The sequence below is a fragment of the Epinephelus fuscoguttatus genome, linkage group LG18, assembly GCF_011397635.1.
Source record: "Epinephelus fuscoguttatus linkage group LG18, E.fuscoguttatus.final_Chr_v1".
Lineage (NCBI taxonomy): Eukaryota > Metazoa > Chordata > Actinopteri > Perciformes > Serranidae > Epinephelus > Epinephelus fuscoguttatus.
Genome location: NC_064769.1, coordinates 7,387,105 through 7,411,310, shown reverse-complemented (window position 1 = coordinate 7,411,310; position 24,206 = coordinate 7,387,105). Strand labels below are relative to the sequence as shown.

Genomic DNA, 24,206 nt, shown 5'->3' with positions numbered 1-24,206 from the left:
TCCTGTTGTTTTATCATTTATTTAAGAAACTATGTAACATTACCACCTTTCTCCTCATTATTCTCACAAGTAAATAAACAATTTATCACACAAGGTTTAAAATAACAGGATAAAACACATTGGTTGCAGGAATGTGCCGAACAGGCAAGATTAAAAACAAAACAAAAAAAACACATGAATGGCTATTACGTTCTGTTGTTGATATGATTAAAGCTACAGTCACCTCTTGTTCTCTTCCTCTGAACACATTAGGTTACTTCTAAAATGGTCTTCAGTGCGGTGAACTGGTCAGTCAGAATCTTGTGAAAATCCACATTTTGTACAGCTGAAAAGACCACATGTCAGTCTTTAACAGGCCTTCCATTTCTATATTAAAAAAATTAAATATGTATTCATTTTTTACATTTGAACACTACACAGCAGTTCATAATGAATATATATATATACACACATATATACACATTTTAAAATGTACTCCCAGCACAGTCATCTTCACATTTTTAGTTCAACTTTGGTTATCTGAGGTCAGCCCAGTCGCCAGAAAAAATATTAGCATTCTGCAAATAACAATATTTGTAACATTTGCATGTTTTATACTAATATCAATGTTTCTAGGGAGGTGGAGGGGATGGTGGATGGCGTGTAACCCGGGGTAGATGTCTGCCAAGCTGCAGACCACTGTTTGAGACCAATAAATAACAAATCAGTTATGAATAAATGAGTCATTGCTCTTTTTCCAGCAGCAAACCTTTATCCCCCAAACGTGGCTGATTTTTGGTGACCCGTCTAAACTTAACCACACATTATATATACAGTATGAAAATGTAACGTATCCATGGTTTGCAGAAATGTATGACGCCAACAATTTTTTCTGGCAGTTGGGTTGCTGAGGTTACCTGGTAATGACTGATGGGCCTTATGTCCATAACCACAGACCTATCCACTGTGTCTCACTGCCACAAGGTTTCTGTGATGCCCTGTTTATAAGCACAAGCACGGTGCATGATATCCCACCAAAGTCTTTCTTTGCTCACCTTTATCCACCTTATTTCTAACAGTTGCTGCTCTGCGTGTTCCCACTATCTGACACATATGACTTGCTCTTCCTGGAGTATTTCATGGAGCTGAAGGAAACCCTCATTCTCTCCACAGTCCGGCTGCTCCTGCACAGCAGAGTGTTCTTCACATGGTTCCTGAAGTCCTCCGACACAAAGTAGTAGATAAACGGGTCCAGGCAGCTGTTGAGGCTTGCCAGGCATAATGTGGAGATGTAGAAGCTGTAACCATTGTTTATCACTCCATCTTTCAGTAGAGAGTAGTGCACCACCAGCATGATGTTACTGGGGATAAAACACACTAGGAATGTCACCAGGACGGTCACGATCAGCACCACGGCTCTCTGACGGTTCTTTGCTGCTGAGCTGTCGTCCATGCTGTTCCCCAGAGCCCTGAGCAGCAGGACGTAGGCCACAGTGATCACTATACAAGGGACGAGGAACACAACCAAACCCATGAAGATAAAGTAGTAGTAAGGAAGCTGCACATCAGGAAATGGATTGTTGGAGTCCCGTATGACGTTGACATCGTGGCAGGTGGTGATGTTGGGGTCTTTGAGTTTGGCGGTGTGGTCATACAGATATAGAGGCGTGCTGGTGAGCCAGATGAAAGCCCAGATGGCCACGCTAACCCCGACAGCCACTTTGTTGTTCTTCCTCTGCTGGGACAGAGGGTGAGCCACCACCCAGTACCTCTGCACGCTGAGGCAGGCGATGAAAAGGATCGAGCAATACATGTTCCCATAAAAGAAGCTCACAAGGACTTTGCACAGCGGCTCTCCGTAGATCCAGTCGTTGCCGTTGAAGTGGTATGCTATTTTTAAGGGGATCCAGATGACAAAGAGCAGGTCAGCCAGAGCCAGGTTGGCCATGTAGATGGAGGATGGGTGCTTCTTCTTGGTCCTGAAGAGGAACACCCAGATGGCCATGCCGTTGGCAGGAAGTCCCACCACAAACACGATGATGTAGACGATAGGGATGAAGACGGTGGTGAGATTACTCTTCAGTGAGTCAGATGTTGTGCGGTCCACAACTACTAGATCTGAGTTTTTAGGGTCCTTAAAACCGATAAACCCTCGTCCTTTACCTAAAATAACATGACAAAAATGAATACATATTAGGGCTGAATAGATTTTTGACTAATCAATTATTCCATCAGACAAAAATATGAATTGTGAGCCATCATTATAAAATCTACCATCTTACAAACTGGTTTAGGTTTGGGTTTAGAACAGCAACGGTTATTCAAGAATGGGCTCTGGATTTTTTTTTTAATTATTTGCAGGCTACAAGATAACATATTAATTATTGACAGTGTAATTCATAAACAAACTATCATTAATTGTAGCCGGGGTTGGTTGGCATATAGCTATTTACTGGGCTTTTGATGGTCACTGAAACCTAAATGCTTTCTTCATCTGCACTCATCTATTATGTTAAGAAATCTGAAAGTCATTAACTTTTTTGGCGAGATAAAGATTACAATGTTATGGTATCAAAAGTTTTTACAAACTGGTCTGTGGACTAAACATTACAAATTTGTGTTGGATCAAAATATTAGAAATATGTTACATACTGTATGGATAATAAAAGTAGGAATCAGCTGCATTTTTCTATAATATTAGAAAGTCTGTGATGAGTGATGGTGGCTGCTATCTTAATGTCATCACAAAATTGGGTGAAAGGTGAGCAGGGTTGGCTGGCACCTGTGAACCAATGGCTGTGGTAAACATTACTACCAATAAACTGGTTAAATGTCGTTTACTTTTAAAAAATGGACAGATGTTCAAGTTTTCGAGTTCTTGTTTGAATTAGTTGTTCACATAGTTTCTATTGGTTGCTTCATATTTCGTAACTGAAAGCATTAAGACGTATGTATTTATAGCATTTGCTGGTGGTTAGAGTATTCTAAAATAAATTATGCCAGAGAAGTATTTAAGGGAGTGAAAAGTTTCAACCAGCCCTGAACTCTCCTACAGCTGGGAGAAAGTAAGATATTTTCTACTATTCTCACGAGGTTGGATACACAATATCTGCACCAATAAAATATAATATTCTCTTATGCCCTCATTTCCCGATACACCCGTCTGTTGAGAGATGACCCCCACCCAATGTCAAAAACTCCAATTCCGCCAAAACTCCTCTCTATTCTAAATAAATAAATAATGATGACAATGGCTTAATACATTAATCTCAATATACTTAAATATTAATAAAGTAAGCCTGTATTAATATACTCTCGAGATGAGACTAAAAGTGTCTCATTGGTTCGGTTTTATGAGCTCACGAGCTCCTCAGACAATAAACAGAGGGACTTCCGGTCTTACCTGCGGCATTTGAGGCAGAAAAGCAGCAGAAAATTAAAAGCAGCGACAATAACCGAGTTAAATCCATGGCGGTGTACTTTACACGCTCTCCGCGTCACTGCGTTGTGACAGTCCGACTCTCACAACTCCTTAAATGTCGGACAACTCATACAACTACACTCTGGGAGGACACACCCCGAGACTACCTGTTTGCGCGCTGTGTACGTCATCAGTGACCCGCCTACTTTGTTTAGCCTGTGGTGGTTTTCCCATCACAGGTTTCTGTGGAGCTCACTGAACCCACGAAGAAGAAAACAAAAAAGTAAATATCCATAATGAATAAAATCTACCTCATTGATATTTTTTTCCTTGAAATCTAACCTTTGAGGTAAAAAAAAAATCAGTTCTGTTATATATTGCATCAACAGACAGACTGCTTTCAACAGTTTCACAATTTCCTACAGCAGAATCATTTTGTTCCTCTTCATACGGTGATGTGCAGTCAAAACAAACAAAGACAGGTTGTCCTGTATTTCATATAAAAACTGCCTTACAAGTACAACCAGAGAGGTGACCTTACATCAGAGGAAGTGTTCCAGGTAAATATAGCTGATGCTGTTGACTTCTGGAAACTATTTTTCACTTCTTCTCTGTACTTATTTTGAGTAGACAGATGTAGTTTTGTGTTTTCTATAATCCAGTTGCTAAATTATGATGTTTTTTTACAATATTGCTTTTTTTTGTTTTACATTACAAAATATTTTAAAGGACCAGCACAGCGATTGTACAGCACCTTCGCCTCACAGCAAGAGGGTTCTGGATTTGAACCTGGTCTTGGGACCCCTCTGTCTGGACTCTGTATGTTCTCAATCAATAATGATGGACTTATCAGTTAATTATTTTAGCTTTATTTTCAACAATTCCTGACAGAACTCAAACAGTGTGACGTGATAGGTGTAAACAGATACAAACTGGGTTATAAATTGATTCAATAAATACAAATTATTGGACTAAATATACTCACCCTGAATAACAACACACCCTTACTGGTAATTTCAAGATTATGTGATCTCCCTCCCTTCCTCACTGTGTCAAAACTGCCCTTGTCATGTAGGGTGATCTGTTAATAATACAACACTGAAGCTAACAAGTACTCAGTGTAAACATGTATATGAGTATTTTTACTTCTGTAAGAGTCTGAACTGTTGCATTCTGTAATTTAGTATGTAATTCAGCAATTCAGAAACCAGTTTGTACAACACTCTTTACCTATTTTGTTGAGCCTAAATATAGAGGCAGTTAGATACAAAATTAGATGTAGGCTAATTTTCCCTGGGGGGGTGGGCCTTTGTTCCAGACCCCCTTAAGTTTTAGTTCGCACGAAATATTTACAGCATCTGGTTCTGCCCCTGCTCTTTAGTTCATCTAAAACCATTTCATTAAAAAAAAGTGATTTTTACCTTGATATAATTTGTTTCACAAAAGTAACGACATCAGTTCAGGAGATATGTTCTATTGTTTGGCAAAGAAAAATAAATTATGCCATTTACTGATATAATCATTTGCCATATAGGGGATTAGATGTTGTTATACTCTGGCTTAGAATGCATCAGGACCTTTGGAAGACCAAAACAATAAACAATGAATTTACAGCAAAGGTTAAATATAAGGATTGTTTTGAAAATAAGGAACATGCAGTTTGACCTTTACAACTGCCTGCCTGACAATAAAGGCTGAGACAATGTCAGTAACCAAATACAAGGTTTCTGACAATTCAAGATTTATAATACCATAAAAAACTCAATATAATACCTGTTTCAGAGTCATACTGGACAAAGTATGATAGAAAAGCAGCGGAGATGATTAGGCCTACAATTATTTCTCATTACACTTTTTTTAACCCAGTACTTTGCTGCTGTATAAAATGTATGCATCTGTTTTTATTTATGTTTTACACAGTGTCCCAACTTTTTGGAATTGGGGTTGTATTTCAGAATTTTCTAAATTCAATTTAAGACTTTTTTTTTTTTATACCTTTTAAGACCTTTTTTGTAAGGAAACCGAGTTCAATGTTTTTTGAGACTTTTAGACCTGCAGACAGTGTGACGGGGGAGAAGTTGTACGTTTTCTTTATTGGCAAACTTTAAAATGTAGTCATACAAGTAAAAATGATAACTATAAAAACACACAAGATATACACGTATTTCAAACTTGTATCATACAACATGCTAAATCTAGGTCTCACTTCTTTGTGGTATGTTCATACGCTTACAAAAGAGTCATCTCAAAATAACAGCGTGGACTAAAAGATCAGACACGTAAAAAAAACACAGACCAAAGTTCAATCATTCATGGTCCAATGAAATGTAATAAAAACAGCAGAAGACTGCATTCAGCAAAGTGCACTGAATATCAGTTGTATTACCAAAACATATAAAAAAATAAAAATCTATTTACAAAATTTAAAAAGCAGTAACTTAGACAGCTTAAAGTTTCTAGGAGGACTACATTTCCTCACAGAGATGGAAGAAGTCACTGTGAAGAATTATCTTACAACCTGAGATTTCAATGATGAAAAATTAGCTTAAACACCAACAAAGCACTAGCACTCAGTGCTCTGCGTGTTCCCTGAATCAGACGTATATGTGCTGCTTTTCTTGGAGAACTTGAGAGCACTGAAGGAGACCCTCATCCTCTCCACTGTCCGCTCACTCCTGCAGCGGAGAGTGTTTTTCACGTGATTCCTGAAGTCCTCAGAGATGAAGTAGTAAATGAAAGGGTCGAAACAGCTGTTAAGACTCGCCAAGCACAGGGTGGTGATGTAGAATCCATACAGGGTGTTGGTGGCGTCACCCAAAAGGAGGATGTAGTGCACCAGCAGCATGATATTACTGGGAGTGAAGCACACTAAAAACATCACCAGCACTGTGATGATCAAGACCACAGCTTTCTGTCGCCTCTTGGCGTTGGTGGGGCCCTCCATGTTGTTCCTGAGTGCCTTGAGCATAAGGACATAAGATATGATGCACACAATGGTGGGGGCAACAAATCCCACAATTCCCATTGTCAGGAAGTAGCCCGCTGCTATTTTCTTCTGACTGGGCTTGGTGACATCATGGCAAGTGATGATGTTGAGTTCTCTTACCCGGACATCCTGTTCGTACAGGAAGAGAGGGATGGTGAGAAGCCAGACTACCACCCAGATTGTTATAGAGACAATGACAGCCAAGCGGTTACTCCTATGCCGCTGGGACAGCGGCTGTACCACGGCCCAGTAACGCTGAACACTTATACAAGCGATGAAGGAGATGGAGCAGTACATGTTGCCGTAGAAAAATGCCACCAGCACTTCGCACAACCCCTGTCCATAGATCCAGTTGTTGCCGTTCAAGTGATAAGCTATCTTCAAGGGGATCCAGATGACAAAGAGCAGGTCAGCCAGAGCCAGGTTGGCCATGTAGATGGAGGACGGATGCTTCTTCTTGGTCCTGAATAGGAACACCCAGATGGCCATGGCGTTGGTGGGCAGTGCCACAACAAACACGATGATGTAGATGATTGGGAGAAAGACGGTTGAAAGATGACTGCGTAGGAAGCGTTTGGCTTGGGAGCTGATCAACACCCCATCATTAGTCTCTGTAGAAGGGAAGCCTCTCGAATCTGTTTCAAATCATGAGATAACAGCATATAAAAAAACAGAAGTACAACAGGCCTGAAATAGATGCAGAGACATACTACAAATTTATTTAAATGTGAAGCTCAGTCAAGGCTCATCTGTACTTCCTTTACATATGAAAATAGATACGCCTGTTTTATATGTTGTAAACGACAACGTCACTGCCCTTGTATTTGCATGTGTCCTTCATGATGGCATACAGCCAATAATGGCACTAGAGGGCAGAATCAAAAGATTCACACAACAACAACCACGGTGACAATGGAGGCGGTCGTTATATTGTACCTTTTAACAGAGGCAGCGGTGGTCTGTAAGCCACGACACACATCACCACATGGGGACAAGGAAGTCTTTTCATTGTATTACATATTTGTTCCGTTCCACCATTTTTTCAATGTCCATGTTGTTACTTTTGCATGTACCTCACTTGAACTACGTTACACTGCATCCACAATCTCTAGTGTTTCGTCTCTATCTTTAAGCTTTCAGAAAACAAATAAATGACGTAATGAATGCAGAGTACACACAGAAGGCTCCATGCATCTCTGCATCTAATGTTGAGCATTAATAAGCCCTAAGACTCAATTAGTGGCGAAAGAAGTATCCAGATCCTTAAGTAAAAGTACTAATACCAAAATGTAAAATTTACAGCCCAGTCACCGACAGAAAATGTTGTCACTGTACATTTATGTAAACCACAAACATGTTACATTAGTACATTTCATATGTATCACATCAATGTTGAAAATTGATGCAGTATATAAGCTGGCTTTGTCTGCCTATGGCTGTTTTTCCAGCGGGAATTGTGCCCCCAAAACTGAGTACTTCAGCCAAAACATTATTTATTCCTAATTATAACCAAGTATACCGAGCATTATTAAAACATGGAGCTTTGATGTATCCACTTCGTAATAACAAACAAATGTATAATATCCGTGGTTTGCAGAAATGTACAGTGCAAAATATATTCGACTGGATTGAAAATCTACTCCACTACAAGTAAATGTCTTGCATTCAAAACCTTACTTATGTAAAAGTATATATCAATAAAATGCACTTAACAGCTGAATCAATAATTCCAATATGTTATTTCCATGGCTTAGAAAAGTTTAGTCAATGTTTGTGAACATGAGCTACTCTCTGTCAAAGCCAGAAACCAGAGCATTAAGTCTTATACTTGTGATGTCATTGCGTATAAATTCTGGAGCTGCTCCATAGACAATTAATGGGAGACTGATTGTGGACCCACAGAATGTTGTTTAATACCAAATGAGCTTTTTCTACTGTAGTGTATTCAGTTCTGAAACAAATGTACCCATATACTCAGAACATTCTCCTGGGTGCTCTCAAGGCCAAAACACACCGACAGCAAACGCCACACTTGAAAAAATACACCCCTTTTATTTTCAATGCACAACCCCACAATGGCGGCGGCAAGACATGCCTTGGCACTCCTGGACGTGCCTCCTCACGGCCCTTTACGCCAATGTCCAATTTCCAGCCTCACTGCCTCCTGGAACTGAATGCATATTTCCCCCACTCGCTACGTGCTTGAACATAGATTATCCTGTAGCAGCTCTTTTTCTCTGCTCCTATGGCAGCTCCTCCTCCTCTTCCTCCTCCTCTGCTCACCACTGATGTATGAAGAGAACTCTGAAGCTGTTGCTGTGTCTCATATGTGACAAAGAATGGACGAAGAGAGACACATTGTTGAGGTCGAGAAATATCCTGAGCTAAACGCCCCAATCCCATCATTATAAAGACAATGACCAAAAGGATATTGACTGGCAAGTCATAGCTCTGGAGATCAGCTCTCCAGGTGAGAAACCTACTTTAATTATGGGCTTCCACACATGGTTTTAAGCTAATGCATAGGTGGAGGAAGTACACTCAACGCGCCCAACGTGTACTAATGGTGGCATGTGACGTGCATCACGTGACACACAACAGCGCCAGTGTGTTTTCAGCTTCAGTGGGTGCGGTTACATGATGGCTTCTCATTCAGAATGAAATCAATCTGAATGAAATCATTTGGAATTTAAGTTTTTCCAGGTAGTTTACATGGAAAATATTCATTCCAAATTAGAGTTTACACGGGAGATCAGTTTAATCGCCTTTTGATCACCTTTATTCGGGTCTGTGCAAGATTTGGGGCAGGGAAGGTTTCTCATTGGATAGGGGGCGGGGCGGATGTTACGTGTTTACGTTTACCAGAAGAAAACACTGTATTCCTCATTCCGGATAACAAGATACTTGACGAAGCCGTTCTTAGTGCCTTTTTCGGGCTTGTTTTGCTTATATTTTTGAAGCAGCAGTACGACAACAACCTTGTTCTGCTAATGCTTCATCTGTTGAGCAGGAGAAGGGAGGTAGAAGGTCGAAGAAGGGAGATAGAAGACAGTGCTTTGGCGAATGGAAACCGGTTAGTGCAATGACCGGTTCTGCCACCGCTAGGTAAATCTCAGAGTTTCTGTATTTCCAACCATCCAATCTTGTCATGATATTCAAGTCTTCTAATGTAGAAATTAAAAATAATGTTTCCGCTGGGACCATCTCTTGTTTTTAGAAGCTGCCATCTTGTCGCGCGCGCTAAATACACCATCGCGCCAGAACGGCAAGGAAACAAGCATGCGCAGAAAGACCGGAATTGACTTAAAGAGGAATGAGACTACAAGTGCGAGAAATTCTTTCATTCAGAATTAGAAATGGAATATTCCAGCCCCTTATATAGGAATGAATTTTCAATTGCATTGGCCATTTTCATTCCGAATTAGGTGTTTACAAGATTATTTTTAATAGGAATGAACTTTCATTCCGAATGAAAAGGGAATTAAACTGTCCATGTAAACCCACTCAGTGTCATCTAGAACATCTTCCATCATTCATTATATGCGTTTACATGGAGCCATGTATTCCTTTTGCATTCGGGTTGGAAGCCCTACCCGAATAGAAATGCTCCTTGTAAACACCTCAATCCGAATGAAAACAGCCAACCCGAAAGAAAATCTAATTGGGTGCACAGGGGTGGAATACACCTCCTACCCGATTCCAGCCATTTTGTTCTTTCTGCGCATGCTCGTTTCCTTGCCCTTCTGGCGCGATGACGTATACAGCGTGCCGTGCATAGCAACGGGCTGAGATAGAGCAGTCGGACTCGTTGCACTAACCGGTTTCTATCTCCCTTCTTTGACCTTCTACCTCTCTTCTCCTCCTCAACAAACAAAGTATTAGCAGAACAAGTTTGTTGTTGTACTGCCGCTTCAAGAATATAAGAAAAACAAGCCTGAAAAAGGCACTAAGAACGGCGTCGTCAACCATCTTGTTATCCGGAGTGAGGACTGCAATGTTTTCTTCCGGTACACATAACATCAGCCCTGCCCCCTATCCAATCAGAAACCTTCCCTGCCCCAAACCTTGCGCAGACCCAAATAAAGGCAATTAAACTGATCTCCCATGTAAACCCTCATTTGGAATGAATATTTCCCATGTAAACTACCTGGAAAACCTTTAATTCCGAATGATTTCATTCAGATTTATTTCATTCTGAATGAGAAGCCATCATTTAACCACACCCATGGAGCAGCTTCAGACTTTATACCCAATGACATCACAAATTTGACTTTTAGCACTCTAGTTTAAGAGGGTTGTTCATTTTTACTAATATATTTGGACTGTCTTCGACCATAGGAATAAAATGGATGACTTTTGAAAATGGGTGAAGTTCCCCTTTAAGGTATGAAAAGTAAAACTGTTCATTGTGCAGTAAAATGTTCCCTGTTTGTATTTTACAGACTGATTTTAAGCATAAGGCCATAGTGGACACATAAAGGAACACCTGAACCTTCAGTGCCTTACAAACATTAAAACTAGACACAGCTGGAGATACATGATTTTCACTGGACAGAGAGGGTATGGAAAAAAATGTAAAGCTGTAATCTGAAATGTAGTGGAGTAAAAAGTGAGTATCTGAAATGTAGTAAAGTTTAAGTATAAAGTTGCATAAAATGTAAGTAAACTACCTCAATTTTGTATTTAAGTAATCTACAGTAGTTAAGTAAATGTACTTTGTAAGGTTACCTTCTACAACAGTTACTTTCGCCTGGGAGCACCTGTTCTCTACTTACAAACAGGCCTCTGAGCATGACTCATCTGCATTACAACGATCTACTTTACATCTAACTTTATTACAGTGTGATCAAACTGCTTCTGACAGACTAACCCCCCCTATAAGGACCTAAACATCAAACATTCAGAGCCTACATTCGACGTAAAGCTCTTTATGGATCCATGTCATGCGTGAGCTGAACGTTAAGACAATAAAAACAACAGATACAGATATAAACAACTGAAACTTTACCTTGTTCACACAGGCAGCTCTGCAGGCAACACAAAAATAGGAACAAGTGAACCCATGGCGTCTTCAGAGTCATGACTGCAGAGAGTAAAATGCAGTAGTGTCCGCGGGTGTGGCTGTGCTCCTCTGTGTCGATGTTAAACTGACATGCCCTCTTCATACAGACGATATAGACACCTGCGTGATGTCATCGCGACTCAGTCACGTGACGTACCGAGATAAGTCAGGTTCCTGTGCTGTTGTTGAGAGTTTGCCTGGAGGGCTTTGAGTCAGAGACGGATAGGCAAAGGTTAGGAAAAATTAATCTTGGCTGGAGTTAAAATTAATGTATTTCTGAAAGAAAGCACTGAAGACAAACTTCTCCCTTGTGTTAACTGGAGCGAATGTTTCTGTAGGACGGGCGGAAACAGTTCAAAGGCCGACAGTCTATGGTTAAAGGTGAACTGCACCTAAAAAAAAAAAAAAAAAAAAAGTGAACTGCACCTCTCCTGGGCAGTGTACAAGATCAGGTGGTTTCCAGGGAGTCATACAGGAAGTCACAGAAATATTTTAAGAACAAAGTCAATTTATCGTAAAATTAAAAAGATACTTGAATATAAGTTTCGCAGTATAATGATGCATAAACCAACACACTGTTGGGAGACATAAACTGGTAGATTATAGTGGGCAGGGGTATTCCTAGGATTTGAGGACACTGGGGGATTTAGCCCGGACCTCTGTGTGTGTGTGTGTGTGTGTGTGTGGGGGGGGGGTGTCCCCAGGGGATCCTCTCTTGGGAATTTCATGCTTTTTAAGCTCTCTAGCATCTTATTACCCTTAAAAACTTTTTTTTTCAATTTTATTTTCCAGATTGATCATGAATTGTAATGTAAAATATTAGCCTGGTATTTGTTAGTAATTAGTATTGAGTAGAAACAGAATACTTTGCAACTGCTACCATTAAAATGTAGAGAATTTTGAGGTACTCGTACAAGAGTATTTCCATTCTAAGCTACTTTATTTTTACAGTCTATGCTTTATACTTATACTTCTCTACATCTCAGAGGGATATATATAGCCTACTTTTTATTCGACTACATTTATTTGTCTGCTTTATGACAGGTTCAGACTACACAACAGTTTTGTACTTTCTAACAGTCACTATGTCAGATTAGGCGATTGTGGAGTCTTGAATCTTGCCATGACTTGGCCAACAGACATGACACACTAACGTCATACGTCATACCTGGTCGACTTTCACGACGTGCGTGATGTCATCAGATTATTCTTGTACTATTTTTATTATCATTACTATTGTTTCAGTCACTATGGCTGTTCATGTGCCAGCCAAAATGTTGTTGTAGTAATATGAAATAGTGCCACCTGATCATAGGTGTAGGATTGGGTAGGGACGGTAGAGACACGTCCCTACCAATATTCAGCCCCTTCCGTATTGTCCCTACCAATATAAACACTGGCTGTCGGTGTCCGCTCAATATGGTACACAAAGGCTTAACAATCAGTGGTGTCAACCATGCGTCCCGCCTCTAACCTCGTATTGCTCATCGATTGGCTCTACTGTTATTTTGGTAACATGTGATTGGTCCCCCCCATCGCCGCTCTCTCTACTGACTTTGTGGGTGCGCGTCACCGTACAGTTCACGGCAGTTCGTGAGGGAATGACACATACATGCGCGTCACCGTTAGCACTCCACAGCGGAGCGCCGAGTGTGAACGGTGAGTCAGTTGGTTCAGTAAATAAGCTAAAAAAAAAAAATAGTATTTTCTGCCAACACCTGTTGATGTTGAGCTAACTGAATGGCGTTCCTTTGCTAGATAATGAGATGCTAACGAGCTAATACTAGCTGAGCTAAGTTTGGCAACTATTAGATCAATATTATATGCCAGAGAACATGAAATTCCACTTCACATGCTCCATCAGCAATCATAGATGTCATGTAGTGATGACACAGTTCAAATTAATGTTTGTAGTAAGATGACATGATAGAAAGAGTCTGAATAAATAAAGTGTAAGCACTATAAATAATAACTCCTTCAGTGACAGTCTTCAGCATCCATGGTGTGTGAAGGAGAGACTTCAGAGAACAGAGATCCACTGCTCCCAGTAAAAACACCAAAACTGAGTCATATTTAGGTATGTAATAGATATTGGGTGTAAGTGCAACATTTTGCACACAGTTGTATTATAATGATTTTGGAGCATTTACATTTTTGTTGATTTATTTTATTTATGTTTAACATGATGAAGCTGACTAACTTGTGTTGACATTATGGCTGTTCTTGAGCCTATATACATTCAGATGTTGTTTAATGAATTACACAATTGTAAAACATACAGTGTTTTCCTCAGGCTACAACAATCAAAATCTATGACTGTTGCATCTCAAATTGTCCCACTGTTCACATGTCTTGCATCAATATATTTTTTGTCAGATGACAGGTAGAGAGACTGGAGGAGATGGAGGAGGAGAGGCAGGAAGAGAGACGGGGAAATAGAGGAGAGACAGGAGCCTCACAGGTGAGATTGAATCGTCAAGGATATGTTGATAGTGAGATTCAGCATTGTGACTAGGGGTAAGTAAAAATATTGATTCATGCATAATATATGTTTTTACCCAATATCAATATCAATTCGGATAACTATTATCAACCCAACTGCATACCGCAGGCTGGTACTGAAGTTAAGCCCCTTCAGAGTATACTGTTATTGTTATGATTATAGTTTACCCTGGGAAGCACATACGGACAGATATGGTGAAGTTATCAGTGTATATAACTAGTAACATTAGAGAATACATTAACCAAGACATTCTTGTATTTAGTGTAGATATCTAAATATGCATTATAAAGCAGTGATCAGTTTCACATGACGTGAAATTGCATTAAAAAATCATCAACGTACAGGTCGCTGCCATGGAGCACTTTTATGTCCCTACCAATGTGAAAATCAAACCTACGCACTTGCACCTGATGGCAGGAGCCTCATTTGAAGCACCACATGCAAACTATGCAAGTCACCGAATCCTGCAAATGTTTCACAGTAAAAGCCTTTTTAGAAAATAAAGGGATTCTCTCAACCAAAATTATAAGGGACTTTTAATTTTAAATGGATAAAAGACATGTTGAGTTTGAAATGACATGATGATGCATTAACTTAAACAGGGCAAACGGGAGTGAAATAAAAATAAAAATGGAAGAAGAAGAAATAAATGGCTGTGTCAAATGTAGTCTGTTTCAAATGAAGTTGGTACCCTCTGCACTTGTGGTAAGTAAAAGCCCCGCCACTATTTATGAATTTATTCCCTTCTCTATTATGAAGAAATAAAATTCTTTGCTAGCTTGATGCTAATAGCAGAACTCAGCGGGTTGCTAAAGTGCCTCTGCTGTTTCACGCCATCATTTTCTTGTTTTTTATGCTGTGTGATAACATCCCTAAAGAAAATGTCAAAAAGCCTGGGCTGTTGTTGCCATACAATTGTCCACAGCAGATTGCTCTTTGCTCCTATTGGTCAAAGTGAGGGCTGTCACGGGAGAAGTTATGGAAGACAAAAAGAAAAACATCATAGACCTCCTGTTAGGATGTTGTGAGGAATAGGTGAAGCTTTACCTTTATTAGCTGCAGTGTTAAAGTGATGAACACATAATTCATCAACAATAATAATAATCCAGTAATATAATATACATGATTCTGAAATTGGCCATCCTGCATAATGGGTACTTTTACTTTCAGTATTTTAAGTATACTTTGATGCTAATGCTTTTGTGCTTTTACTTAAGTAAGGTTTTAAATGCAGGACTTTTACTTGTAACAGTATTTTTACACTGTATTATTGCTGCCTTACCTTAACTAAAAGATCTGAACACTGAGTTTCCAAGACATGTTTGCCTCATTTATAAAACACAAGCATTAAATGGATCAAAAGGGATATTTCCTAAAGTATGATATGATTGAGATCATGGCTGGGCCTACTTCTGTTTTCCCTCACATTACCTGTGACCCAATGAAGAATGCAGAACAGAAGCTACTTCACAGCTGTACAAATATGCACAAGGGTTAGTGTGTAGCCTGTGTTATGTGGTAAGCTATACTAAGTGCAGTGTTTAAGTTTGGCTACTGTGTGGTTGCTGAAACTGACGAGTCTTCCTTCACTACTTCTGTTTGTCTAAGCTGCTGATGGCAATGTCAAACAGTCTTTCATGATCATAATCATACAGGCTTTACTTGTTATGGTGGGCTGGTTTAGAAATTTGATCTTGCTGGTCTACCTGCAAAACCTGTATTTGTAATGGCCCCTGATTCAAGTCCAGCTGAGGGTCCTTTGTTACATATCTTAACATATTCTATATAAGAAACAATTAAAATGCTTAAAAACTACGTGTACTTTGTTGCCATAGGCTTTACTTCCTCATTGTGTTGGGTCCCACAGACCCCACTGCTGTATGTGTACGAATAATAATGATGACAGCAAAAGCTACCATTTCTTTTTCTTCTGACCTTAAAAGTTCTAAAGTGGTAACTCTTCACTTTGCTATAAACGTAAACATTTAATCATGGATGGATTACTGAATGGGCCCCCCTTAGCCTTCACCTGCAAAATGTCTCTAAGATAAAACTGACCACGAAGAGACTCAAAATGACCTCAATGAAATGCAAAGGAACCAGGAAGAGATACAAAATTACCAAAAAATAAAAAGAATTACCTCAAAGAGACAAAAAGTTACGTAAAGACTACAAATACCCCATTTCCACCAAAATTAGTGTGTGTTCAAATACGGATAAACCTGCTAAAAATGAGCTCTACACTCCTTTACCATTGCCAGTAGACCAGAGCTGGGCACATGGCTTGGTGTGTCACTTTTGCCGATACAGACAGGCCCAAGAACAGGAAAACAGTAGAGAGAAGACCTCTGAAAAATTGACAGCGGTTTTGTATTTTTATACTTAGTCTTCTTGTCATTGCACCTTGCCAGTAAAGGAGCTTAAATTAGCGTGTTCATCAGTGTGTTTTGTTCCCAAAACTGCCGATCGGAGCTGGAGGCGATAAATACCCATCACTATTGCAGAGGCATTGCATTTAAAAGCCAGATGTAAGTGACTGTTAGCAGGATTATGTCCAGTGGGAAAGGGGCTCAAGAGTTGCAAAACCACCACAAAGTCTGTGTCTTTCTCCTTTATGGGAGAGGTGGTGGGGCCACTGGTGCTTATCCCTATAGGCAAGTCAGACAAATGCCCCTCCACTTTTCAAGGTGGGGGGCGGACTCATATTTTGCCCCAACACTTTTTTCAACTCTTTTTAAGTCAAAATGTTGTTGCATAATATTTAATTGAATATTTTCAATATAAAATGTAATTAAAAATTAAATAAATTAATCTTATTTACATTTAAATAATCGTATTTGAATTATTCTGCACCCCATTTTCAATCCAAGTGGCATATTCCAGGCAGTACCAAGTGCACCATGGTTGCCATGTCCGCTTATTAGAAGGAGTTTGGATTGTTTGTATTTCTGTAAATTTGCTTTCAAATACTGGTAGTTAGCTTGCCTGTTTTAGTTGTGGATGCATTTCACGTTTTCGCCATTGTAGTTTAAGACACATTAATGATAAAAACGGGACAGATGTGGAGAAGCAGCTTGTCTGATTGCGTGTTTCACTCCGGACATCTGGCGCTGCTCTCTGCACGCGCATACTGCAGCAGGAACTGTAGGCTACAGTCCGGTACAGTGTGCCACAGAGGGTAGCCTACATGAAAAACCAACCATGAAACGCCAGCTAACTATCCATAACTTATGGAACAATAAGATAAGGAAAAAACATGTGAGGTGACCAGACGTCCCGCATTGCGTGGGACTGCACAGCATTTCTGTCTCTTTTCACGCGTCACGCAAATTGAGACCATGTCCCGCATGATTGGTTGTCACCCGCGCTTGCATTCATGCCGGCCCACGTAGGCTCTCTGTTTATTGTCATAGTAACACCGCATATGCGTTTAAGCCCTAGGGCTCGTCCCTCCCGCCCCATATAGCAACTCTTTCAACCTCCTTGATCGCAACAGGTGACCCTGTGCAGCGCGAGTGTCAGTAGGCTCGTTGGAGATGAACTGCGCCTCGCCTGGAAAGTAAACGAGAGCAGGCGGCCGCAGCGGGGGCGGTGACAGAAAGCTGCGGTGAAGTCGGACAGTTTCCAGCAGCCTTCAGTCCGTACAGGAAGTCACAGATACACTAACATCCTGTCTGTTTATTAAAATGCTTTACAAGTGATCTGTAATTTATGTTCATGGTTTATCCTCCATTTGATATGAATTCTCCTGTAAATCAGCATCATAGCAGTTTGACCTGTCCCCTCAACTACACAGGCTGAATAAACTGTGTTTGACTATAAGGTTCATATTTTCAGAGGAAAAAAATACAAGACAACAGCTTTCATTAAGGCTCAGTCAGATACAGTCAGAGCTTCACATCTGTACAGATGTTATTATAAGAATCCTCAAATCTCACTGACCACAAGTCTCTGTGTTGCTAAATACTTCAATAAACAAAACAGTGTTAATATACAGCAGACTACGTATAGTTTATGATGAATGTATTTAGTCTCTGATGACTAAACTTAGCGCTGGGGGCGGGTGTCCCACATTGTCCCTCACAAACCTACTCCTTGTCCCACATTTGGTTTATTGGGACCTAGTCACCCTACCTACAGTTGTGATCAATGCAGCGTTAATGCAGAGCCCTCCAGCGTTATGTTGCTCTGGACAGTTGAAAAAAAAAAATGTGTAACTTCTGCCTTTGTAATCAAATTTGTAAATTGTTAAAATGGTATTTGAATGTCTCATTTCTTTAAATTAATTGGTCCTGCAACATAGCATTGAGATTCATAATCAATAAATTTATTGGAATATGTTTTGTTTCTGGTTTTTCGCACATCCTTACTAAGGTCATATTTTGCCCCCCCACTTTGACACAAAGTTAGGCGCCCATGGGTGGGGCCTTTTGCATATCTGTACCCAGGGGCCTATTGTCTCATAATCCACCCACGCATTTAATGAAGGTGACAAAATACAGATGGATTATTTTTGATTATTTGGTATTTTAACTCTGCAGTGTTGCCGATGAATGCAAACCAATTTGTCCATGCACTACTAAATTCTCTGTTTTTCCCTAAAAACCACAGCTAGCCTAGCGAGAAAGACTCAAGACTACAGTGGTCATCACGAGTGATGTTTTTAGAGACATATGACGCACATTTTAATTGACGAAATGTTAAAACATTCTTTTAGATCGGTATATAGGCTATGCATTTTTACAGTTGTCGAATGTAAGAATCCCTTTAGGCCTACAACAATAAATGAAAATTAAAATGTTGACCAAAGGAACAGTTATTAATTTCCAAATAATTTTCTGTCAAAGCCACAGGGAGCCATTGGAGATGATCTAAAGAGCTGAATGTGGCTCTGGATTTTCAGGTGACTATACACTAATAAAACATAGTACTGTACATAATATGATATGCCATTTCTGCCAATAAGTGCCCCTAAGTAACATACACTGGACCTTTAATTGAACAAGTTTTAGACCGCTGGTTCAACAAAACAAGACATTTGAAAATGGCTTCTGAGGAACTGTGATGGGCAATCTTTCACTATTTTTTTATATTTTGCACTGTGAACAATTAAACAGTTAATCGAGAAATTAACTTGCAGACTCCTCAAGTGGACACAGAGAAATGAACTACAGAACAACCAGCTTTGTCAGCTTGGATTGAAAGATTCAGAAGGTATTTATTCAGTCATAGTTTCTTAACACTATCCTAAGACTAATACACAGTGAAAGAGAAGTGGCTGAGGTCAGATTCCATCCTTCAGGTTACATTTTATTAACAGTATAGTAGCGCTACCTGCTGGAGGAGAAAAAAATCTGGACAATGGTGTAGGATGACAGCATTATATGAGACATTTAAAGTACTTCACATTTCCAACCAGCAGAGGACAGCATGAAACAAACTACACCCATTACTGTTCATTGGATATCTTTAAAGCAATATCACAAGGATATTATACTTAGAGGACAAAAGTGGCCAAAAAACAAAAGTAGTAAGCATATATATATTTTAAGTACAAAGTAAGACATGATTAACAGCTTTTCAAATGTGAAACATAAGTGCTTGAAAATAAGCTTCTCAGCAAAACTACATACAGAAAAGTACAAAAATAAGACAAAATAGAAAGTAGTTTACTTCCATTAAATGTAATACTCACAGGTTCACTTGCAGCTTATAAACTCATAAGCTTTAACACATATGCAGTGCAAAAATAAAAGCATTTCATAGTATCAAGTGTTCAGCATAATTTTTCTAAAGCACATTCTTATCTAATCTTAGCTTCCTTCCTTCCTTCTGTTTTTACCTCATTCATCAGTTAAAAGGAATTTATGTCACTGCACATTGTTATGAAACCAAGACTTTTAGGTATTTGTGTTGGCATGATAGGGTTCAGTTATCCTCCCTACATTCTAATCAGGAAAGAAAAATACATACAGACAGCTAAACCCTGTAGATTATCTTTGTGCTCTTTAGTTGCTGTTACTTGGACTTCATAATAAAATATTTCTATTACTTTAAAATCAGATAGGAGTCAGTTTGATGTCTTTTCAATACGAGTCTATCAGACCAGCAGCTTCTTGTACTGGCTGTTGAGGTTGGCTTGGAAAGAGTCCGCTTTGGTGACTGAGGAGTTTATTTTGGAACTTTCTGTACGACTGGATTTCAGGATCTTTCTGCTGCTGGATCGACAAGAGTCAGAGGTTGTATGGCTGCTGCTGCTGCTGTCTGTAATCTTCTGACACCTCAGCACATTGGACAGTTGTCTCTGGCACTGGGATGATCCAAAGTAGTATACCAGAGGATCCAGGACACAGTTGAGACTTCCCAAACACATGAAGACCAGATAGACTGCGTAGGAGCCATCGGGTGCCTCCTTGCTCTTCTCCACTCCTGCGTTGAACTGCAGGTAGTGCGCTAGGAGCAAACAATTAGTGGGTGTGAAACAGAGCACAAACATCACCAGCACGGTCAGAGCCATCACCACTGCTCTGGTTCTTCTGCGTGAGCGTCCTGGAAAACCTTGTGGGACCCTGCTCAGAGACCAGATGACCCGTGTGTAGGACACCACAATGATGAGCAGAGGCAGGAAGAAGAGGGTGCAGCAGAGGGTGATGAAGTAGATCTTGTAGTGCGTGATTAGCTCATGTATATCCTGGACATCATGGCAGGTGGTGATGTTCAGCTGTCTGATGTGAACAGTCTGGTTTGAGAGGACAAGGGGCACCGAACCAGCCAAGGATATTATCCACATGGTTACACAGGCGATGACTGCGTTCCGTGGCCTTCTCCAAGCCAGGGAGTCGATGGGATAGACCACAGCGAGAAGCCGGTCCACGCTGATGCAAGCTATGAGCAGAACAGAGCAATACATGTTCCAGTAAAAAGCTGCAGTGACCACACGGCACATGAGTGTGCCGAATATCCAGTTGTTGCCGGCAAAGTGGTAGGAGATCTTGAAGGGGAGCAGCGTGGCGAAGAGTAGGTCGGCAAAGGCCAGGTTCAGCATGTAGATGGCTGCCGGCTTCTTAGGCCGGATCCTCCAAGCAAAGGCCACCACTGCACAGATGTTGATCGGCACACTAATGAGGCAGACCAGCGTGTAGAAGGAAGGAATGAGGATGGTGGAAACAGGGCCTGTCAGAAACAGCAGTGCCTCCGCAGAGATATCCTGCCCGTGGAATATTGTTATATTACGCACCCAACCACTTCCATTCACTTTGTCTCCATAATCATCTGAATAATGTTCATAAGGGTCTGGTATTAGTTCAGCTGAACTGTCAGAGATGGCAAAGGTCCTCCCTCGTGCACTGCCTGGAGAGAGAAAGAAATGTGCCAGAGAGAAGGATTGTTCAATCAGGGTATTAAAAAGGTATTTTATTATTCATATAGTGATTAATATTATAGAGCTCATCTTTTTTTTTCAATTTATTTATTTTAAAGAAAATGTAATGGATGATTTGAACCCTTTATGGTATTATGTTGCCTCAAGGTAACGTACCCATTTTTTAAAAATTAGACTCACACAAAACATCCTCAATTAGGATGCTGCACTTTAAAAAAGACTAAGGGCCCCAAGGAAACCAATAATACTGTTCATATTGTAGCATGACTCTCTGGAGGACATGATGAGTCCCTTTGTTGGCGCCTTCCTCACAAGGTTCAACTCCATCAACTGTCTCCAAAAAACTATTACATATATGACACATGACATATTTTGACATATTGACATATGACATATTTTTCTGTCATTTTACAATTTGTAAAAAATAGATTCACAATAAAAGATAACTGAAGTTTAATCTTCAATCGTTTATACGTTTTTGATAATAAAGTAATAGAAAATTGTTAAAATGCAAATGTTGCCCTGAAGCAACATTGTACGCTTATGAATCCCCACCATGACAGGTTTTGGTTTAGTGTATCTAGGTTTGTACAGTATACTGTTTAAATGCATAACAGGCATCATCATTTCCCTTTAAGCTCTGCAAATTAACCTAGATACATTTCAGAATGTTAGTTCAGGTTATGTCATTGTATAGTCTACTGTAACAGTGCACTTTGTGTGTCGTCTCTGCAGAGCAGACACTATACCTATATTTTACACCATTTTTTTCCCATTTACAGAATGAATGCGATATTATTTTATGGCTATTCAAATTACAAGAAGGTTAGTACTCCCAGTTGCTGTTATTGAGGATGAATCAGAATTTACAGGTTTGGAACAAACTATGTCTGTCAAGAAAGACACACAGCAGGACACTGAAAACAGGTGTTAAAATGTAAAACAGATAATCAAACACTGATATGCAATTCATTATCCTGTTTTGAAGAGGGTTTAAATAGTTTAGTTTTTAAAAACATTGTTGATATCAAAGTTTGCTGAATTTATGCTTAAACACATTCATTCCAATGGTTTGTCCACGGTGGTACAGTGTTGTCAGAGGGTAACGATTGGGAAAACTAACTTAGGAAAAGAGTTAATTTTTAATGTTTTTCAATTTTAAATTGTATAAATTTTAAACTTAAAGGTTTCTGAATATTTTCTATGAATACTGTACTTAATTTCCATTTCGTACCATGATGGTATAGTGTTGTTTTAAGGTTATATACCCAAAAGCGTACCCTAGATCAACATTTTCTTTTTTTGAAAATTTCTTTAAATTCTGTTTACTTGGTCTATTTACTTGGCCTTTTTTTAAATTCCAACTGGCATCATAATGCGTAGGCTACCATAGAGGGTTAACAACTGGTTAACGGTTTCATTAGAATTTGGAGAGTATTTTTCCACCAAAAAATGTAAACAAAAAAAAAAAACAAACCATATTCTCTTCTTTTCTCTATTTCAGATTGCAAACTGATGATCTTTGGTTTGTAGAGCTTTAGTTGGAGCAAACATTTGTCCAGCATTTGAAGACCTTGGGCGGTGGTGATGTTTTTTTTTGGTTTGTTTGTTTTTAAACTATATGATAAAATCAACATAGAAGTTGATAATGACAATTAAAAAAAGTTACTTTCACCCCTCTTCTACTATTCTACGTTATAGGGCTGCAAGTAAAGTTTTTATAATGGATTAGTAGCCAAAGTCCAAGATGACGTCATCAAATGAATTTTTTTGTTTGTTTGACAAAACTGTCCAACAAAACCAAACACGTTTAATTTTGTGGGTTTATGACAAAGAAAAAAAGAAGCTGGAACCAGAGACTGTTTGACGTTGTTTCACTAGTTCTGCTTGAGTAATGAAACATTATTTATCATGAAAATTATTTGCTGGTTAATTTTCTTCCAGTCTATTATCAATTAATCTGCCAATCGTTGAGGCACTATTATATTGTATAGGCTACAATAAATCATATCATACATATTCCACCATATATAGCCTATTACTGTACAACGTTACATATTTGTAATAAGTCACAAAATAAAATAAAATCCTGTTGTCTCAACTTCAGTAGAAAGTGAGTTGAAGTTTTCTTACCGTTCCTGTCTGCAGCCGATGCGGCGCGCGCACACACCAGAACCAACAGCAAAGTTTTTAAACACACTGGAAACATGTTGCAGCTGGAAAATGAACTCAAAACACCAGGAGAGAGAATATTAAATATGATAATCTGCGTCTGAGTTCTCCGTGTTCCTCGTGCCTCCTCCGGTTTATTACTGCCGCTGATCACTGTGCAGTGAATGTAGGCTATCACAGAGTTTAGGTTCCGCCCACAGTCCGGTGGGTCCGGAACGCCCCGTGTCCACTAATCAACTGCAGTCTGCACTCACAGAGACATTCCTGCGGTCTGTCGTCACCTTTCCCGTCACACAGCAGCAGCCACATTCAGTCAAACCATTAATAATGTCAGAGCTCGAAATGTACCAAAACAGACACAGATCATTTTCTGGCAAATTGTGAAGTCAAGTGTGAACTTCTACCACTACGAACTATTATAATTATAACTATAATTATAGTTATAATTATTATTAATTTTTATTTTTTTTAAAAATTGTTTATAGATATCGCGATAATGTGAACTCGTATCTGGAATAAACTTCCTGTACACTTGAGGTGTGCCTCAATACAAGCTTTTATTCTTCTAAATGAGGCCTAAAACTATTCTGTTTGCCACTGCTATTATTTAAAGATGTAACGTTGTCATTCTTCAATGCCTTTTTTCTTTTTGTATTTTCTGTTTAATTTCATGTAAAGCTCTTAAATGTGCTATATAAAGAC

The 24,206-nt window shown here is 39.4% G+C and overlaps 3 protein-coding genes across 3 annotated transcripts; all 3 read right to left on the bottom strand.

The window, feature by feature from the left end:
* Positions 1–3,734, bottom strand: f2rl1.2 (coagulation factor II (thrombin) receptor-like 1, tandem duplicate 2). Its single transcript, XM_049603947.1, has 2 exons — positions 3,383–3,734; positions 1–2,142 (listed from the first exon to the last, which is right to left on the bottom strand). Exons 1-2 carry the CDS (start codon positions 3,447–3,449, stop codon positions 1,052–1,054), a joined length of 1,158 nt encoding a protein of 385 aa, XP_049459904.1. The 5' UTR covers positions 3,450–3,734; the 3' UTR covers positions 1–1,051.
* A 2,131-nt stretch (positions 3,735–5,865) lies between these two features.
* Positions 5,866–11,773, bottom strand: f2rl1.1 (coagulation factor II (thrombin) receptor-like 1, tandem duplicate 1). The gene is made up of 2 exons (XM_049603945.1): positions 11,395–11,773; positions 5,866–7,021 (listed from the first exon to the last, which is right to left on the bottom strand). Exons 1-2 carry the CDS (start codon positions 11,549–11,551, stop codon positions 5,964–5,966), a joined length of 1,215 nt encoding a protein of 404 aa, XP_049459902.1. The 5' UTR covers positions 11,552–11,773; the 3' UTR covers positions 5,866–5,963.
* Positions 11,774–19,144: 7,371 nt separating this feature from the next.
* On the bottom strand, positions 19,145–23,673 carry LOC125905761 (proteinase-activated receptor 1-like). Its single transcript, XM_049603951.1, has 2 exons — positions 23,466–23,673; positions 19,145–21,301 (listed from the first exon to the last, which is right to left on the bottom strand). Exons 1-2 carry the CDS (start codon positions 23,539–23,541, stop codon positions 20,052–20,054), a joined length of 1,326 nt encoding a protein of 441 aa, XP_049459908.1. The 5' UTR covers positions 23,542–23,673; the 3' UTR covers positions 19,145–20,051.
* Between the last annotated feature and the right edge of the window lie 533 nt (positions 23,674–24,206).

Coding starts and splice junctions, on each gene's coding strand:
- f2rl1.2 (XM_049603947.1), bottom strand. CDS start 3,449: ATGGATTTAACTCGGTTATTGTCGCTGCTTTTAATTTTCTGCTGCTTT. Junction 2,143..3,382: donor TTCTGCCTCAAATGCCGCAG/GTAAGACCGGAA, acceptor ATGTTATTTTAG/GTAAAGGACGAGGGTTTATC.
- f2rl1.1 (XM_049603945.1), bottom strand. CDS start 11,551: ATGAAGAGGGCATGTCAGTTTAACATCGACACAGAGGAGCACAGCCAC. Junction 7,022..11,394: donor GAGCTGCCTGTGTGAACAAG/GTAAAGTTTCAG, acceptor GATTTGAAACAG/ATTCGAGAGGCTTCCCTTCT.
- LOC125905761 (XM_049603951.1), bottom strand. CDS start 23,541: ATGTTTCCAGTGTGTTTAAAAACTTTGCTGTTGGTTCTGGTGTGTGCG. Junction 21,302..23,465: donor ATCGGCTGCAGACAGGAACG/GTAAGAAAACTT, acceptor TTCTCTCTCCAG/GCAGTGCACGAGGGAGGACC.